The sequence below is a fragment of the Somniosus microcephalus genome, chromosome 1, assembly GCF_052327205.1.
Source record: "Somniosus microcephalus isolate GS21.2 chromosome 1, FLI_Smic_1.0, whole genome shotgun sequence".
NCBI lineage: Eukaryota > Metazoa > Chordata > Chondrichthyes > Squaliformes > Somniosidae > Somniosus > Somniosus microcephalus.
Genome location: NC_140987.1, coordinates 59234692 through 59255196, shown reverse-complemented (window position 1 = coordinate 59255196; position 20505 = coordinate 59234692). Strand labels below are relative to the sequence as shown.

The window sequence follows — 20505 nt, the reverse complement described above, 5'->3', positions numbered from 1 at the left end:
TGATTAGGAATGTTTAAGAGGTTACAATATTCCTTTGTCTGAAAATCTGTCCGTTAAGAAAAAGAAATGTCTGCTGTGTGTTGTAGCCCCACCCACTTCTCTGTGTTAAAGTAAAAGCATTTAACCCCTTTGTCTTGTCGGGGATTTTGGAAGTTTAAGAATGTGCAAGTAAGATTGTGCCCTCAGAATGAAAAAAACCTATTACAATTTAAGTTAAGCTGGAGTGTAAAAACTGAGAAGAGCAACAAAAAGTTTGTTTAATGAAAGATTAAGTTTCAGTCTAAGATCTAACCTTGAAGTTATGAGGTAAATTAACCTATTAAAACCAGACTTTCATTGTGGCCACAGTGAAATTCTGGTTGATGTAAATTGGTGTAGTCCGAATTGAATAAGATAACTCCACTCCGCAAGAATATCTGATAGTGGCAGGTCCCTTTACAATATTTAATTGACTATGGTACTGGAAGCCTTATAGAAGGCGGGACTAGAGTTAAACCTTAGAAAGGTATAGGTAGGGAAGGATGAAGTAGTCGACCTAGGATACATAGTGACACAAGGGAAGAGACAAATGCCCAAAAACAGATGGGAGGGGCATTAGGACTGGCTGCGTGCTTTGATTGCTCGCAAGCTTCTAGGGATGGCAGCAGGAAGGGACCGCGCCAGAGAGGGGAGGGGGATCCGAGGATGTTTGTTGATGCATTGGTAGGGGGCCGACAGTGCAAAATGTTAATAGACACAGGAGCCACAATCTCATTGATAGACTTACCCTTGCCCTGAACGAAACTTTCAGTTAGTATAGCAGGAATCGGTGGACGAAGAATCAGGGCTTATAAGAGCGAAACAGTCTTACTAGAAATTGGATGTATAATAATACCTACACAGTTGTGGGTATGCGAGAACACGGAAGGAACAATCCTAGGGATAGATATACTGCGAGAAGTAGGAGCTTTAGTCGACCCTAAAGCGAATGAAGTGTACTGGCCCCCAGATTATAAGTCAAACAAACAGGCAGGCCCGGGAAACAAAGTAGAAATGGCCCAGCCTATACAGGATTTGATCAAAGGGGGGTAGCCAAAGGAAAATGTGTAAACCTATATAGATAGTCGGAATGCCTTTGGGGTGGTGTCTGATTACATGATAGCGGGAGTAGGCAGGGATATATGACACCAGGAGAAGACCCGTAAGAGACAAGAATATAATCAAGGAATGAGTAGGAACCTCTCTCCTACCCAAAGAGTGCATAATAATAAATTAAAGCACACAAGAGGATGGGCAGCTAAACGATCAACTGAGAGAGGGAATCTGACCAATGAAGCCCAAATGTTCATGTTGAGTCAAAGTGTGAAACCACAACTGTCGCTCAGTCAGGGATGTTTTTTTGGGTTGCGTGAAGTGACGCAATAATGTTTAGCTCCACCTTCAAAAGCCTGCGAAGGAGTTAACCCTTTCCACTGACAGCTGTTTGAGTTCACCAAGCAACAACTTCAGTATTACTGAACAGAATTTAAAGATATTGGACATTATTAAATGTAAATTTCTTAATGTTGAGTTAATATTTCCCCACAGTGATAGAAGGAAAATTAGGATTTGATAAATGGAAGTTATCTTATATACTAATTGCAGCACCGTCTCAAACGGCAGGGAGACTGCTTGGGAAGCTGTCCTGTTACCCAAAGATAAATCTGGACAGATAGTTAGAGACATGAGGCCAAAGGCCAACAGATTATACGGGATCGAGAACAGGATACACGGGACGACCAGAAGGAGGTCTTAGCAATAGACAGCAAAGTGATAGCAGAAATAATACCAGCCAAACCAGGGCTAGCACCCAGATGGTCAGGACCTTATGAAGTATTAATGAATAATGACACATGTGCTCATGTAGATGGGTCTGGAACGGGTAAAGGAAGGTGGAAACACTGGACTCAGTTAAAAATATATAAGAAAGACAATGAGTAAACCAGAGATGGTGCCCTTTTTGACAGAGTGAGGAGTATACTAGAAGATATAAAGAATGGGAAGGGGAGTCACTACATATATCAATGATAGGGCTGTGTATGATGATAATAGGCTGTGTATGATGATAATATTATATGCCATAGTTTGCATCTTCAGGTATGTCTGGGGACAGAGCCACAGAACAAGAAATGAACCAGATGTACAGCATTTTGAACTGATAAAATGGATAAGAGCAGAATAATTCTAACTGGCTGGTGACGACCAGCCCCTTTTTGTAATTACAGGAATACTGGACGTCCGGAATGAGATGGAGCGTCCTCGCCTTGATTCTAGGGATGAACATAAGTATTGCCATTATCGAGGGGGATTAGTAATAAGGAGAACACAGGATGAGGTGTATTTTAGTGTAGCACAGAGAGTTACTAAGCTTGCCATTAATAGGAGTACTTTTGAGATACAAAACAAACCTGGAACTCCCTGTGGGTAAAACAATTAGAGGATCCACAGGAGAAAAAATCTATCTTACAAAGATGTAAGAAACGGGAGTATTGGAAACGACCGGAGCAGGGTATGCAGCCGGGTTAGCAACAGTTAATAGCTTGGACATAGAAGGAGTAAACGAAGGAGTAGAAGAATTACAAGCAAAAATAGAGAAGTTACTAAAACAAGCTACTGGAAATAGCCAGCAATTGACACTGGCAGGGAAACCAAACAACAAGATAGTAGCCCCCCATGCAGAAACAATCAATACAATTATTGATAGACTTAACAATGCTTCTCGCCAAAACAATAAGGAACTAATATGTGCCACGTAGGGCTCATGGATATTGTCGAATGCTCAGCATAACATGAGGCAAATAAATAATGGACAGATCCCTGATTGGATTACTAATAAGGATCTGGAACCTTGGATTGACACAAATAAAAGCCTATGTAAGGAATGTAAAATGGGACAAGTACACCGGGCAGGCGATTGTCTGACCCCATGGACTAAGATGATTGGCTTTGTACTGGCCATCCCACAATTCCCAGAAGGGGGACAACTCCGATATGACGTGATTAATATAGGAGAAGTACAAAGGGAAAGTGGGTTAAATATCATGATGTCCCTACCAAGGCGCTTTGGGAAAGGGATGAAGATAATAAACAGAAGAATGAAACCTAAAGGGGGGTGGTAGTGGACGGGTGCCACCACAAGGGAAGGACATGGGTGTGCACACACCCCCCCACCGAGGGAGACACATCCGAGTACGGATTTACGAAAATTACCAATTGCACCTTCGAGGTTCACCCAAGGGGATACACCGGACCTGGGTAGCATCAAGGAACAATGGGACCTGTTGTGTCACCACAATTGAACAGAAATATGAATATCAAGATATGGCTTATACCATTCCCCAACCAAACCGTTGTATTGGTCTAAAGATACCTATACAGATAGGAAAACCTGGTCATTTGATAATATGAGACTTACTAAAAAGGGTTGAAACTTATGTCATACCAGAGCCCAAGGCAATTCCTAAGTTAGAGGAAGCTTGGCAGAAGTTACGGCAGGAAACAAAGGAAATTTTAAAGTACTATCATAAAATAGAAGAAGGCTTAAAGAAACAACAAAAAGACATTATTACAACATTAGTGGAAACTCACCCACTTCCTCATATTTTGATAATTGGGGACCAGGATGGTCGGGGACTGTGGGCGCCTCAGTGATACAAGGCATAATGATATTCCTCTTGATTGTTATTCTGATATATTGTGTATTTTTATTTCTCCAGTGCCTTTGTGCCAGAATGAGTAAGGCCGAAATTGGTGCGGTGAAAGAAGTAGAGCCTGAGGAGGGGCAGGTAGCGATGCTAAGAATGGACAACTCCCCCGCCTCTCCAAGGCAAATGGTGTAAGACGCGATGGGAAGCCCTGAAATTATATGGGATTAATTGGGCATGGTAAATAAAGACCGGGCCGGCCAACCGTAAGATGGAGGTGGCAGAAGGAGGGTGGTGAATGAGGATTGGTGTGTGATGACAGTCTCGAATTGGCACGTCACACACCCCACGTGGGAATGAGGGACAGGCTTGAGCAGAAAAGCCTCAACCATTAGTGTAGGGTCTAAGGGGCCCCGGGAATGGTTACACCGGACGGAGTGCATAAAGGAAAGCCCACCCTAAAGGAAAGACCACCGTAAAGGAAAGACTACCATACCACAGAGGGGGAAGTTGGCCTCCAATTGATAAGATATATATACATGTATAACCTAAACTGGTAGAAGGCCAGGGAGTGCATGCTCTGGCAGACACCAGGAAGTGGAAATACATGTTGACCTGTTTGGAGCAATTGTCCAAAGGTCAAAAGGGGGGACTGAAGTAAGATATTAAAAATTGGATTTAATAAGGTAAAACAAACCAGGATTCATCTGTAACACCAATATACAAAATGGAGGGAATAGGTTAATTCATGCTCTGAGTTGAACAATAGAAGTCTGTAAAAGTTGTATAAACCCAGATAAGGTTTAAACAGGACTACGGGTTAACTGCTGAGAGATTAAAACTGTCAAAACAACCCCTTAGAAAGAGGGAGAGATATATGGGTTCGGCCACGCGAGTCGACCCCTTTGCACTTAAGGGTTTGTTAAGTGTGAAGCTCAATAGGGTTCTATTCTTTTAACTAATTAAAGTGTTTTTGCTCTGTAGAAATAATTTAAGAGAGAGAGACAGAAAGTCTGCGGATTGCCCGCTTTGGAAAGATCTACTATCTTAGAGAAATACTTAAAAAGACCAAGCCATCTGACAACAGCAAATGGGCGATCGTAAAGTAATAAAGTTGAGGCCCGGGTCATGAGAAAGTAACAAGACCAACTGATAACGAAATGTGAGATTTGTAAGCGACTGGAAGAATGGAATGTCACGGTTTTATAATTACAATTTAACTATAATTCTGTATATGTTAATAAGCTTATCCCCGCCTTTAGGGCAGGGCCTTAATTTTTGTATAACTGTGTGAACCTCAAGAGATTCGGTGGAGTTGGAGCCTTGTGTTGGGACGCAACAGCCATAGCTCCCCAGGCCTGAATAAACTGTTTTTACTTCAATTATTGGGTCTGTCTTTCTTATAACAAGCCAGTGTTGTCGACTTTGTATATCACTTAGTCCACACTTTGGGGGCTTACATCAGCTGTAAAGCGCTTTGGGACGTCCTGAGGATGTGAAAGGCGCTATATAAATGCAAGTTCTTTCTTTTCAGTTTTTCAGAAGACAAATGATGTGCCTCAATAATTCCGAGACTCGATGTTAGCGAAACAAAACAAGGCTTTTATTAACTTAGAAGGTAACACGCAGTGGAGAGAGGTATCTTCCATCTGGAGGTCTGCAGTACTGGATATGAGGCCAGACTGAGCTTGCTTACATAGGGGCCAGGTATGGGCGGAGCCCTACACACAATACATTACAATATACAATACAATGGTGAGGAGACGGAACTGAGGTAAGGGAACTGAAACCTGAAACCAACCACAGTCACAGGCAGTGATGAATGGAATATTTCATCACAACAAAGTGGTGAAATTGGTCTTCAGCAGTAGTGCAAAATGGACGACAGCGGATTGGCAGCCCATTTTACACCCTGTATGATTTTCTTTTCCATTGAAGCTTTAAGGAACTATCAACTTGTGATAGAGTTTAAAGCCATCTAGTAAGAGGCGTGTATGTAACCTCTTTTTAAATTAACTTTTAATCGCTTGTTTTGTGCTATTAGTTCTACAACATAAATGTCAACCTCCCTGTGATTAATTTAGTATTTCTTTTGCTCTCCTTGTCTCCTACCGACAGGATGGTCAGCATCATGCTTAATGAATCAAAACGTTTTCCCTGATACATTTTAAAACTCACATCAGGCAGAAAGATTGAAATAAACATGTAGTCATAATAAGCCATTCTCCCAAGAGTGCAAGAAGTCAGGCAAATCCTAACACATATGGAGCAACTTTTTGTCGTCACACTTTCTCAGTGTGAGGCGAGCGTGTGAGGGGAGTTAAAAGGAAAGTCGATCAGAAACTTCAGCCACTTCTGCAAAGGTCTCCATCACGCCACAGCTGGACAGGGGGCATCAGCTAAGTGTCAGCATGTCCCGGTGTTGTTATTAACCACTTCTCCAGCCAGACTGCTAACTTCTAGCCTCGAAATCTTACTCTGATATTATTTTAGTAGATTAAGACTTCACAGCTTCTTGGAATAGAAGTGTTCAAACCCTGAAGAGATGAAGTGGAGCACTGTGATACTGCTTTTCCGACTTCTCCTGCAGTCAGCTCCAAGTCTTTCAACCGATTCTGAACCAGAAAGTGAGTATCTGAGGTAACCGAGACAGAAGGATTTCATTATTACTTCGGTGTCGAATGATTTTGCATCATTTGATTTGAAATCCTTTCACTAGTTCCTACGATGACATAAAATGTAAAAGAATACATTTCGGTGCACCTCGTTGTTGATCCACGTTTTCAAAGAGAATAAATCGGGATTGAATTAATCGCCCATGGAAATAATGTGATTTTAAAAATATGTTGAAAGTACCCCGCGTGATTGGGGTAGGATTATTGTACAAAGCTCCAAGGCGTAAAGCGTGTTTTCCAAATGTTGCACTGTGATGATGAATCAGGCACCCGAAGACACACACACACACAAAAAATACTTGAATGTTAAACAAAATGCTGCAAAGCATCGAAATTGATTCGTTGTATTAAAAGGAAAATTACTTGGGACAACAGAAAATCTAATCCGTTGCCAGACGGAATCTCTCTGCTGCGGGTCTTTCATTGGCGAGTTTATTCACTGCACCAACTCCAATCCAGTCGAGTATTTAGGGGAGTTTAGATGCATAACCATAACCATAACCATCTGCTATTTTCCTCATTAGATAGCCGTCTGTTTCAATATTAATCTGTTATATTCAATTAGTTTTGATTGCTCCAGAGATGCTGCGGGACGCGCTGTATGAATTGAGAATCGAATCTGTTGGAGCCACAGTCCATAACACAGACCCAGACTTCTTTAAATTGGTCATTTTCAAAAAGTAGGGGGACAGTGATGTGAGAGAGTGTTACTTGCCTGGTTAGTAACACAATAAGTGTTCCTTTTTCAAAATCATGAAGTAGTCATTCCCATTTTACTTCGGGAAGTGTTTTCTTGTACTGAGGTTAGGCTCAAATCGCGTTGGAACTCAGCCCCACGATGCAGCTCTCCCATCCAGCCATTGGCTGCTGAATTGGTTACCGAGCGAAATTACATCTCGCCATTTCAATATAACCCTTGATTAAGAAAGTGTTCCACCGGAATGTAATGTTAAGCGCTTATTAAAATGAAATAGCGGAGATGAAGTTTAAGTATTTATGAAAATAATTTGCTGAACTGTAAATGAGAGTTATTTTATTATAATATACTGTTCTTGCACTTTTTTCCCAGCAACTCTCTTTAATATTGTGGGTTGTTTTATATGGATATAAATGAGGGATGTGCCATGGACCCTACTATATTAACAAGGGCGCTTAGGCACTTTACAGCCTTCTGGACTCAACCTCGGTTCAACAATTTCAGACCAGAACCTCTGCCCCTATTTTTTTTCACATGGCAGCTGTTAGTGATTCTGCCGTTGCCATTTACACTTCATCTACTCATCTGTTGCTTCTTAACTTGTCCCATCTCCTTTTGCCTTGCACCATCCCTTTTGTCTCTTAATCTCTCCTGCCTTCCATCCTATCACAGACCTTCCCTTTTGTTCTTTCCTCCCCTCCCCCCTTTCCATGCCCCTACACTTGCTTAAAAACATTTTACACCTCCAACTCTTTCCAGTTCTGTCGAAGGGTCATCGACCTGAAACGTTAACTCTGTTTCTCTCTCTACAGATGCTGCCTGACCTGCTGAGTCTTTCCAGCATTTTCTGTTTTTATATCTGTTCCTTGGTAATTGTTTCTGTGGCGGTCACATTGGCCCAGAATTTGTGGTCCCGATGATGGCGTACGCTCAGCTGAAAGGCCCTGCAATTTCCAGGTTTCCGTGTGCTTGTGTGAAAACCCAGAACTTGCGATCTGTCAAGGTTTGCCTTGAGAGATTTACCGAACCGACTGAGAAATCACTTTCCCTGGTGCAGAGTTGGGCTATTTACTGCCCAGCAAATGCCCACGAAACTCTTATGCCTGGTAAAAGCAGGCACAGGGCCTGCTTTCACCAGTGTAAGGGTTAATATCAATCTTAAATTAAAAAGTTAAAAATAAAAAATGATGCATAAACACTTAAAATTAGTTTGTGCAAATTTTAGCCCAGATTTAAAAAATTTTAATTATTTTTCAGAAAATGAAATTTTTATTGTATTTGCTGTATTGAAGGGACTTTTAATTAAATTTGAAAATGAGAACATTTATTTTTATTGCAGTTGGCTAAATTGTTTAATTATTTTGGGATTCCATTAGGGTTAATGGGGATTCTGTTCGTAAATGGAATCCTCCTTTCTCATTGGAGGACCTAGCCCACGTGATCCCAGGGACACTTCCGAACCATCTGCGTCCCTGGGATCTGTGGGCCTTTACGCAGGCGTATGCCTGCATGCCCAGGACCCAAACTCTCTGTAGATTTGGAGCCAGGAAGTAAGTTCAGAAATATTTCATGGGTCGGAGGCGTACTCTGGAGGCGTGGTGTCAAATTTCACCAACTAAGGAGCATGTCCATGTTGCACAGATGTGGACACATGGATTATATAGGGACCAAGTTTCCAAGAGATGCTGAGACCTGCACCCCAAGGCAAACATGCTGAACAGGAAAATGAAGAACTAATCTGGTTAATATTCAAATGGGAATCAGTGGGTTGATCTTAGTCCCAGTTGATAAATTCCATAAAAAATTATTTGTAGGGTCTCTGACTGAAGTGATAAAGAAGGATAGTGCCCTCCAAAAACACAGAAATAGCTAACCAGATTCTTGTTGGTCAGAAAGTTTTTCCCCTAGTCCTTCCGATATGCAATGGAACAGCCAGTAACATCAACTGTGGGGGTAGGGGTGGAACCAGGGTGAGACAGCCCTGAAAAAGTGAGAACATTCTTTTTTGAAATATCATCAGATATGATCAGATGGATTCACTATATATACAAAAATGTTTTCGACATCGCTTTTGATGCTGTTCCTTCAGAACGATGTTCGTGCACAAAGTTCCTGATATTAAAGTTGCTGGGTTAGCTGATGCATCTGAATAAGGTGTTTGTGAGCTTCCTCAACAGATATAGTGGAGAAGTTTTCTTTCATAGATATACGTTTAAAGTACATAGAACATAAGCAAAGGAGATATTCAGAGAGTGAGTTCATTCCAAGATCTGGATTATCAGGAGAAACATCGAAGAAATGAAAACACCAATTTCATGTGGTGCTAAGCAGAAACCAACCAGCTGGCTAAGAGTACTTATAGATGGGACCCAAAGAAATGATCAAGCTTTGAGATGCTTCTTCCTTTAAAATGCTCCTTAAAACCTACCTCTTTGACCAAGCTTGTGATCATCTTTCCTAATATCTCTTATGTGGCTCAGTGTCAAATTTTGTTTGATGATGCTCCTGTGAAGCACCTTGGGATGTTTTACTACATTAAGGTGCATATAAATGCAAGTTGTTGCTGTTATTGATGTGGAACCTTAGCATGATTCATTCATGTAGAACATAGAATGTAGAAAATGAGAAGGCCTATCCAAGTTGCCCAGTTATCTAAGTCCTTTGGAGGGCTTTATCTGACCAATTTGAGTTCTATTTATACCCTATATCATTTTCTCTGTTCCTTGCTGAATCAAGAATCCATCCAATTTTTCTTTGAATGCTTTAACAGAGCCACTATGCACTGCACTAGGTGACAGCATATTTCACAAATCCACATGTGAAGCTATAACTCCTTAAATTTAGTTTAGGGGGTTCAGCTTCATGCCTCACTTCTCCTTTGAGAAGTCTGTCTGTAAATATGGAAGAAAATAGGAATGACCAAAAAGTAATTTGGCTGGGACTGATGAGTCACAATTTTAAATCATGTTTCATACTGGTGCCAGGGAAAAAGTAAGGACCACTTAAGCTCTGAGTGAATACACGATCTGCCTGTTTTCCTGTACTGAAGGAAAATAAAGTCGACGCAGCGTATTGATGCGAAACAGAAAAGTATCCTTTGGGTTTTCCACCAGGAAGCAAGTGATTGATACAATAACATTTCAAACTAAGTGATAAATGAAGTTTGAATTATATATTGGAGTCAGTAGATAGCCTGAAGATCATGGGGTAGAGATTAGATTGAATTACATCTATAACTTCTCTCTTGTATACTTTATCACTAAAATTAGTGAAGATGGAAATGTTGGCCTCAGTGCTAGACTGCGGTAATATAATTAAAAGGAAACACCTTTAAATGTACTGTCCACATCAACACTTGTGAGAGAGTCACTTGTCAAGATGGGCACTTTAGACAGCTGAGGCTATCCATCTTGGAAAGTTTACTCTGAGAACATTGTGAGCAGTATGGTACCTTCCTGAGTTCTTGGACATTACAAATAAAGAACACACTAGGAACCTCAAAAAGCAAAGGAGAGAAATCAGAAGAAGACTTCTTACCTGTGGAATAAGTTAACCGGGGAAGAACATTGAAATATAAATAGGTTCAAGTGATAAATTGATGCATTTCTGGAAGGATTAATATAGTAAGAAATGTCAATATCTGTAATTGACTCCCAGCAAGGTCCATTAATAATCTGGTAATTAATTTCTTTAAAAAAAACAGCTGGAGAAATATCTCAAAAGCAAAATACTGTGGATGCTGGAAAACTAAACTAAAAACAGAAAATGCTGCACTCACCAGGTCAGGCAACATCTGTGGAGAGAGAAACAAAGTTAAAGTTTCGGGTCTATGACCTTTCATCAGAAATATCTTGTTGGGATCAGGACCAGGTATATACAGACAGGCATGATCAAGTATTCTATAAAACACAAATGGTTCCTGAGCTGTTGAGTCATGTCATGGAAAGCAACCAAAGATGAATAATTTAGAATGTAAGGGTAATTAGCTTGGTGGGGGTGGGGGAATATGAAGAAATTTTGCTGAACTTTCAGGAGATTAAATAAGTAAGATAGTAGGGCAGATTACTTATTTCCATTTCCACAAAATTACATGATTCTGCCCCTACATTACCTCCACTGCCATCAAAGCCTTTGTCATCTCTAGACTTGACTTGCTAACACTTGCCAGTGTCCTGTTCTCCACGTTCTACAAACTTAAAATAATTCACAACACTGCTGCACATATCCTCTCCTGCATTACTTCCTGCTCACCCAGCACCCAAGTCATCTTTAACCTACATTGCTTCCCGTCCTGTAAGAGATTGAATTTAAAATCCTCATTGTCATTTATAAATCTCTCTTTGGCCTTGCTCCGCACTACTCCTGCAACCATCTTCAGCCCTATATCCACTCGCACATCCTCCAGTCCTCTAAATCTGGCCTCCACTATGCCAACCCCACCGATTGGTGGCACAGCTCTCTGCTACCTCAACCACTTCAACTGTAGTCAGCTGTGGTGCAGTTGGTAGCACCCTTGCCTCTGAGTTAGAAGGTTGTGGGTTCAAGTCCCACTCCAGATGCTTGATTACAAAAATCTAGGCTAACACTCCTGTGCAATACTGAGGGAGTGCTGCACTGTTGGAGGTGCCATCTTTCAGATGAGATATTAAACTGATGCCCTGTCTGCACTCTAAGGAGGATGTAAAACATCCCATGGCATTATTTTGAAGGAGTATTGCTTTCAGTTCTGGTCACCACACTTTAGGAAGGATGTGAAGGCCCTTGAGAGGGTGCAGAGGAGATTTACCAGAATAGTTCTGGGGATGGGGGATCTTAGCTACAAGGACAGGTTGAAGAAGCTGGATTTGTTTTCATTAGAGCAAAGGAGGTTGAGGGGTGATTTGATAGAGGTGTACAAGATTATAATGGGTTTGGATAGGCTAGTCGGGGAAAGGCTGTTCCCACTAGTTGATGGTACAAGGACTAGGGGACACAGATTTAAGGTTTTGGGCAAGAGATACGGGGGGGGATGTGAGGGAAAACTTTTTTACGCAGCGAGTGGTGAGGACCTGGAACTCGCTGACAATGGAAGTGGTGGAAGCGGAGACACTCAATGTTTTCAAGGGGAGACTGGATAGGCACTTGAGGGAAATAAACTTGCAGGGCTACGGGGATAGAGTGGGGGAATGGGACTGACTGGATTGCTCTTCAAAGAGCTGGCATGGACTTGATGGGCCGAATGGCCTCCTTCTGTGCTGTTATGGGGAGAAATTTGGTGGAGCCGCAAACGGGGTGGCAAGCTCGCCTGGGCGCCGGAATTAGCATAGCGATTGGAGCAGTTGCGGCCGCCGGAAATTCAGCTTGAACGCCCCAAGAGGGACACGGGGAGAGGCTCGAGGCACTCCGCGTCCCTCTTAGGGCACTGAAACTGAATATCGCAGCGCTGCAGCACGGCGCACTGCGGTACTGCAGGCCTTCCTCCCATTCTTAAGGGGGAGGGGCCTGCACCAGCGCGATCAGAGATCGCGAGTGCCGGCAAAAGAGCCCGGCACCGAGGAGAAGTGCCGGGCTCTCGGAAAACAGCTGGCACTGCTGCGGGGGGAGATCAGGAGGCCGGGGACGGAGGAGCTGGCAGGCAGCCGCCGGAAAAAACGGCCGCCCCGCACCTCCACCTTAATTTGCGCCACTGCCGCCACAGGTAGGCCCCATGAACCGGGCGCGAGTTGCAAATGGCGCGACAGAGGCGGGCGCTACCGAATATCGAGATCGGGGCGGTAGCAGGGCGCTGCGCACACTGATGACGTCATCGGTGGTGGCGCAGCGCAACAGGCTAACGCTGCCATTAGCGCCCCAGCTAAATATCGCGGGAGGCGTGGCCAGTGGCGCTAAAGCCACTGAGTGCCCTCTTTAGGCGCTAACTGGTGGCGCAGCCCACCGAATTTCTAGGCCATAAAGATCAGGGGAGTTATCCTCGGTATCCAGGCCAATATTTATCACTAAAACAGATTATCTGGTCATTATCACATTGCTGTTTGTGGGAGTAAACAATAAATGCAATTCTTTCTTTTCTTTGGAGGTCCCCCCAATTATTTTGCCTCTTTAACTCCTTTTCCCTTATATATGCACTGTTATTGTGAAAGGAATGGACTTTATAGCTAAAATAAAAACAGAAAATGCTGGAAATACTCAGCAGGTCAGGCAGCAGTTCTGATGAAGGGTCATCGACCTGAACTGTTAACTCTGTTTCTCTCTCCATAGATGCTGCCCGACCTGCTAAGTATTTCCAGCATTTTCTGTTTTTATTTCAGATTTCCAGCATCCGCAGTATTTTGCTTCTGACTTTATAGCTAAATGGGCTTTTCTCATTACAGCTTTCTTATGTTTCTATCAGTTGTGCAATCCTAATAATAATCTTTATTATATTAGAAATTGGGAAAGTTAATCCTGTGTGTGAGATGGAGGAGAGCTTTTGAAAGCTACCTTTATCCTCTATAATAAATTTGCTATTAGTTCTGTGCATATCTGCCTCCCACTGTTTTAGCAGAATTTTGTATCATTCAGTACTTATAAAGCTTTTTCTTTTAAATTCTTTTGCAGTTCTTGACCTTCTTTCTTTGTCAGAGCACAGAGGTTATGTGGACCTGCTACAACAAGCTCTCACTGATACTCCAGCAGTAAATGAAGTCTATATTGTGTCAACGTTTAAACTGCAACCAAAAACTCTTGCTATCATCTTTGGACTTTATTCCACTAGAGGCAATATTAAATACTTTGAATTTTCAGTGTTGGGTCGACTGAATAAAGGTAAGAAGACATGTTTTTGTCATTTTCTAAAAATTCATTCTTGGAATCTGGGCATCGCAGGCAAGGCCGGCATTTATTGCCCATTCCTAGTTGCCTTTGAGAAGTTGGTGGTGGGCCTTCTTTTTGATCTGCTCAGTGTCTGCTGTGACTCAGTTGGTAGTACTCCCATATCTGAGTTGGACGGTTGTGGGTACAAATCCCACGACAGAGACTTGAGCACAAAAATTTAGGCTGACACTCCAGAGCCATCTTCCGGATGAGACGTTAAACCGAGGCCCCGTCTGCTCTCTCGGGTGGACATAAAATATCCCATGGCACTATTTCGAAGAAGAGCAGGGGAGTTATTCCGAATGTGCTGGCCAATATTTATCCCTCAATCAATATCACTGAAACAGATGATCTGGTCATTTATCATATTGTTGTTTGTGGGAGCTTGCAGTGCACAAATTGGCTGCCACGTTTCCTACATTACAACAGTGACTACACTTCAATAGTACTTCATTGGCTGTAAAGTGCTTTGGGACGCCCTGAGGTCATGAAAGGCACTATATAAATGCAAGTCTTTCAAGTCTTTTTATGTGATGAAGTTGCTCCTACAATGCTGTTAGGGAGGGAGTTCCAGGATTTTGACCCAGTGACAATGAAAGAACGACGATATATGTCCAAGTCAGAATGGTGTGTGACTTGGAGGGGAACTTGGAGGTGGTGGCGTTTCCATGCACCTGTTGGTCATGTCCTTCTGGATGGTGAAGATTGTGGGTTTGGGAGGTGCTGCTGGAGAAGCTTTGGTGAGTTGCTGCAGTGCATATTGTAGATCGTATACGCTGCAGCCACGGTACACCGTGGGGTGGATGTTTAGGCTAGTGGATGAAGTGCCCATCAAGTGGACTGCTTTGTCCTGAATAGTATTGAGTTTCTTAGGTGTTGTTGCAGCTGCACCCATTCAGGTAACTGGAGAGTATTCTATTGCACTCCTGACTTTTGCCTCGGTGGTCGAAATGCTTCGGGGGGTCAGGAATTGAGCCACTCACTGCAGAATACCCAGCCTCTGACTTGCTCTCATAGCCATGGCATTTATATAGCTGGTCCAGTTAAGTTTCTGGTCAATGGTGTACCCCAGAATGTTGATAGTATTGGAGTCAGTGATGAAATTGAATGTCATGGGGATATGATTGGGTTCTCTCTTGTTGATGGTTATTGCCTGTGTGACGTGAATGTTATCTGCCATTAATCGCCCCATGTCTGGATGTTATTCAGGTCTTGCTGCATGCGGGTATGGGCTGCTTCGTTGAGGAATTGTGAAAGGAGCTGGACTCTGCAATCATCAGTGAGCAGCCCCATTTCTGACCTTATGATGAAGGAAAGATCATTGATGAAGCAGTTGAAGATAGTTGGGCCTAGGACACTGCCCTGAGGAACTCCTGCAGTGATGTCCTGGGGCTGAGATGATTGGCCATTTTACTAGGTCTCCTTGGTGCCACACTAGGTGGAATGCTGCCTCGATGTCAAGGACAGTCACTCTCACCTCACTACTGGAATTCAGCTCTTGTGCCCATAAGAACATAAGAACATAAGAAATAGGAGCAGGAGTAGGCCAATCGGCCCCTCGAGCCTGCTCCGCCATTCAATAAGATCACGGCTGATCTGATCCTAACCGCCAATCTACTATCAGAGAACCATCTCCTGAATCTAACAGAATTAGACACACGAAATAGGAGCAGGATCAGGCTACACGGCCCCTGGGCCCGCTCCGCTACCCACAGGGCCATGTCCGATCCGAACCTAGACTCATGTCCAAATTCCTGCCCGCTCCCCGTAACCCTTAATTCCCTTTACTTCTAGGAAACTGTCTATTTCTGTTTTAAATTTATGTAATGATGTAGCTTCCACAGCTTTTTGGGGCAGCATATTCCATGGACCTACCACCCTCTGAGTGAAGTAGTTCCTCCTCATCTCAGTTTTGAAAGAGCAGCCCCTTATTCTAAGACTATGCACCCTAGTTCTAGTTTCACCCATCATCGGGAACATCCTCCCCGCATCCACCCGATCCAACCCCTTCACAATCTTATATGTTTCAATAAGATCGCCTCTCATTCTTCTGAACTCCAATGAGTAGAGTCCCAATCTACTCAACCTCTCCTCATATGTCCATCCCCTCATCCCCAGGATTAACCGAGTGAACCTTCTTTGTACTGACTCGAGAGCAAGTATGTCTTTTCTTAAGTATGGACACCAAAACTGTATGCAGTATTCCAGGTGCGGTCTCACCAATACCTTGTACAACTGAAGCAATACCTCCCTATTTTTATATTCTATCCCCCTAGCAATGAAAGCCAACATTCCATTGGCCTTCTTAATCACTTGCTGCACCTGCATACTAACCTTTTAAGTTTCGTGCACCAGGACCCCCAGATCCCTTTGTACTTCAGTACTTTCCAGTTTCTTGCCATTAAGATAATAGCTTGTTCTACGATTTTTCCTGCCAAAGTGCATAACCTCACACTTTCCAGTATTGTATTCCATCTGCCAAATCTCTGCCCACTTACTTAGCCTGTCTATGTCCCCTTGCAGGTTTTTTATGTCCTCCTCACTCACTACTTTCCCTCCCATCTTAGTATCATCTGCAAACTTTGATATGTTACACTCGGTCCCCTCCTCCAAATCGTTAATATAGATTGTAAAGAGTTGGGGACCCAGCACCGACCCCTGCGGAACACCACTGGTTACTGATTGCCATTCTGAGAATGAACCATTTATCCCAACTCTCTGCCTTCTGTTAGATAGCCAATCCTCTATCCATGCCAGAATATTACCCCCAATCCCGTGATTTTTTATCTTAAGCAATAATCTTTTGTGTGGCACCTTGTCAAATGCCTTTTGGAAGTCTAAATACACTACATCCACTGGTTCCCCTTTATCCACCCTATATGTTACTTCCTCAAAGAACTCCAGCAAATTTGTCAAACATGACTTCCCCTTCATAAAACCATGCTGACTTTGTCGTATTAAATGATGATTATCCAAATGTCCTGTTACTGTCTCCTTAATAATGGACTCCAAAATTTTACCTACCACAGATGTTAGGCTAACCGGTCTATAGTTTCCAGCCTTCTGTCTACTGCCCTTTTTAAATAAGGGTGTTACATTAGCAGTTTTCCAGTCTGCCGGGACCTTTGCTGAGTCCAGGGAGTTTTGGAAAATTATTACCAATGCATCCACAATCCCTACCGCCACTTCCCTCAAGACCCTAGGATGTAAGCCATCAGGTCCAGGTGATTTATCCGCCTTGAGTCCCATTATTTTACCGAGTACCACTTCCTTAGTGATTTTGATCGTATTTAGCTCCTCCCCCCCTATAGCCCCCTGTTTGTCCAGTGTTGGGATACTCTTAGTGTCTTCTACTGTAAAGACTGATACAAAATATTCATTCAGTGTTTTTGCCATCTCCATATTTCCCACCATTAATTTCCTGGTCTCATCCTCTAAGGGACCAACATTTACTTTAGCCACCCTTTTTCTTTTTATATAACTATAAAAACTCTTACTATCTGTTTTTATATTTTTTGCTAATTTACTTTCATAATCTATCTTCCCTTTCTTAATCAATCTTTTTGTTATTTTTTGCTGTCTTTTAAAGTTTTCCCAATCCTCTATCCTCCCACTAGATTTGGCTACCTTATATGCCCTTGTTTTTAGTCGAATACTATCCTTAATTTCTTTACTTAGCCACGGATGGCTGTCTTTTCTTTTACACCCTTTTCTTCTCAGTGGAATATATATTTTTTGGAAGTTGTAAAATAACTCCTTAAATGTACACCACTGATCATGTATCGTCTTACCCTTTAATCTATTTTCCCAATCCACTCTACTCAATTCCGCTCTCATACCTTCATAGTCTCCTTTATTCAAGCTTAGCATGCTTGTTTGAGATCCAACCTTCTCACCCTCTAATTGAATATGGAATTCAACCATGTTATGGTCACTCATTCCAAGGGGATCCTTTACTAGGACATTTTTAATTAATCCTGTCTCGTTGCACAGGACCAGATCTAAAGTTGCTTGCCCCCTGGTCGGTTCAGTTACATACTGCTCAAGAAACCCATCCCTAATACACTCAATGAACTCATCCTCAAGGCAGCCCTGCCCAATTTGATTTGTCCAATTAATATGATAGTTAAAATCCCCCATAATTATAGATGTTCCCTTATTACAAGCCTCAACTATTTCCTGATTGATACTCCATCCAACATAGTTGCAACTGTTCGGAGGCCTACGCCCACTAGTGTTTTTTTCCCCTTATTATTCCTTACCTCCACCCAAACTGTTTCATTATCCTGATCTTTTGACCCAATATCATTTCTCTGTATTACAGTGACTCCTTCCTTTATTAACATAGCCACCCCACCTCTCCTTCCTTCCTGCCTGTCCTTCCTGATCGTTAAATAACCTGGTATGTTTAATTCCCAGGCATTGTCACCCTGCAGCCATGTTTCTGTAATGGCCACAAGATCATACCCATATGTAGTTATTTGTGCCATTAACTCGTCTATTTTGTTACGAATGCTACGTGCATTCAGATAGAGAACTTTCAAATATGTTTTGTGACACTTAGTTCCTGCTTTTGCCCTTTTTATTACTTTACCTTTTACTCCATACCGTCTTTGGACCAAGGCTGTAATGAGGTCTGGAGCCGAGTAGTTCTGACGGAACCCAAGCTGAGCATCGGTGTGCAGTTTATTGGTGACTTGGTGTCGCTTCGTAGTGCTGTTAATGACTCCTTCCATCACAAATGTTAAGACTGTTAGCTTTTTTCCTTCTATTGTTCTTTCTGTGTGGGTGGTTGACTTCTACCTCTTCCAGCTAAGAAAGTGAAATATTTCTACAGCTACCATCAGTCAGTACTGCTTTGTGAGCCGAACTGAGGTTAGGTGAGCTGGGTGCTGTTGGTTTCCATCTGCAGCCCCCCCCCCCGAGATGGAATACACCCGCCCGTATTTTCCGATCGGAGGCTTCCTGCGCGCGAAGGCCTGCGATCTGGAAAAAATCTACGTCCTTACCTGAGGACCCGGAGGTCCAGACATTTCTGCCCCTGGGCCTCTGCTCTACGAAATGCACAGGGCCCAGGTATCCCAGGTGGTTCACAAGCGTCCCTGGGATCACGTGGGCCATGGGGAACCAATGAAAGAAGAGAATCTCCCTTCTTACTTTTGACAGGTCTCTCAGCTTAGCCCCGTCAAAAGTATGAATGGGGATCACTCAAAAAACACATCAAAACATTAAATAACTTTTTTTAAATCATGTTTTTAAAATTAGTTAAAATTGCATTAAATTAAATATTTTTTTTAAAAATTTAATTTTTTGAAAAAAAAATTAAAGTTTTTTACAGGGCTAAAAATAAACTTACCTTTTTTTAAAAGTATTTTTAAATTATAACTGAGTGGGAAATTTTTGTTTTTAACTTTTTTTAAGTCTTATGCTGGTAGGCGTAAGAGTTTTAAGAGATTTCAGCAGGCAGAGAGCCTGCAGACAGCGGAACACTCCACCCACAGAGGCCCTTCTCCAGGGCATCTGTCAAGAGGATTCTTGATAGATCAGAAATGCCAGTTTTCAGCGCATGCGCTTCGCATTCCTGAAACCGGCACTTGCGAGGCCCCTAAGGGTGTGTACACACCTCGTACACACCCGTAGGGATCAGAAAATACGGGCCATCGTTGTTGTGCAGTACTCTGATTGGCAGGTGACCAAGAACTGATGAAATCTAATCGACTGAGACAAGTTAGCCCAAGCATAATTTCAGTTCAAACATAGATTTATAGCATACCACATCACTGTTCCCCATTCAGTGCTGGTATGTGGAAACTCTGATCCAAATACATTACTTAAAAAAAATGCTGAGAGAAAAATAGAGCGACTTTCATTTATTTAGTACATCATCACATCGCTCAGAAATGTCTCAAAGTGCTTCACACAATAATTACTTTGTGACTACTGTTACTGAGCCAAAGTATATATTTTGATGGGTTTCATCTATATTGCTATAAATGAAGCATTTCATCTTTACTCAACATTTTTCAAAATACAATTTTCCACTCGGTACAGAAATCTGACAGCTCAGCTTGCCTTATTTTTGTGTATAGTTTTTTCAAAATTGCCTCATTCATTCCTGAGGAATCTATTCTGTTAAATATGTAATAATCATTTTGTCATACAAAGCAACATATCAGTTGCAATAAGTATTACTTTTGTAAATTATGATCTATTAAAGGTTCACCCAAGTAATTCAGAAAATGCCATTCATTCACACAAGCCAAACAGCTAAATATTAACATTTAAATATATAAAGGGCTGGATTTTGATTGAGGAGGCGTGTAGGAGGCGGGACTACAACTTTCGGGGTTGTAGTCCCGCCTTCATCGAGTTGTGGCCAACCCACGCGATTTTCACTTGATTGACCTTGTTGAGCCCACCCAGCAGGCTCAGCAGGCCAATTAAGGGCCACCCGGCAACAGGTGACGTCACAGATTGACATTTCATCTGTCAAAAGTTTTTGACAGATGAAATATCAGCATTTGACAACTGTTTGAAGCTGTCAAACACTGACAATCTGTACTACAAGTTAATTCCTTCCTCTCAGGCCTATTTAGAGATCTCTCCGGAACAGAAAGCAAAATGCTGCAACTTTTGACAG

The 20505-nt window shown here is 42.4% G+C and overlaps 1 protein-coding gene across 1 annotated transcript in view; it reads left to right on the top strand.

Moving 5' to 3' along the window:
* Positions 1 to 5997: 5997 nt before the first annotated feature.
* The window catches only part of thbs4a (thrombospondin 4a), a 127377-nt gene continuing 112869 nt past the window's right edge, over positions 5998 to 20505 (top strand). The window contains exons 1-2 of the mRNA XM_085982019.1: positions 5998 to 6289; positions 13611 to 13817. Of these exons, the coding sequence (XP_085838145.1) occupies positions 6208 to 6289; positions 13611 to 13817 (289 nt within the window). The 5' untranslated portion in view covers positions 5998 to 6207. The remainder of the gene's footprint in view (positions 6290 to 13610; positions 13818 to 20505) is intronic.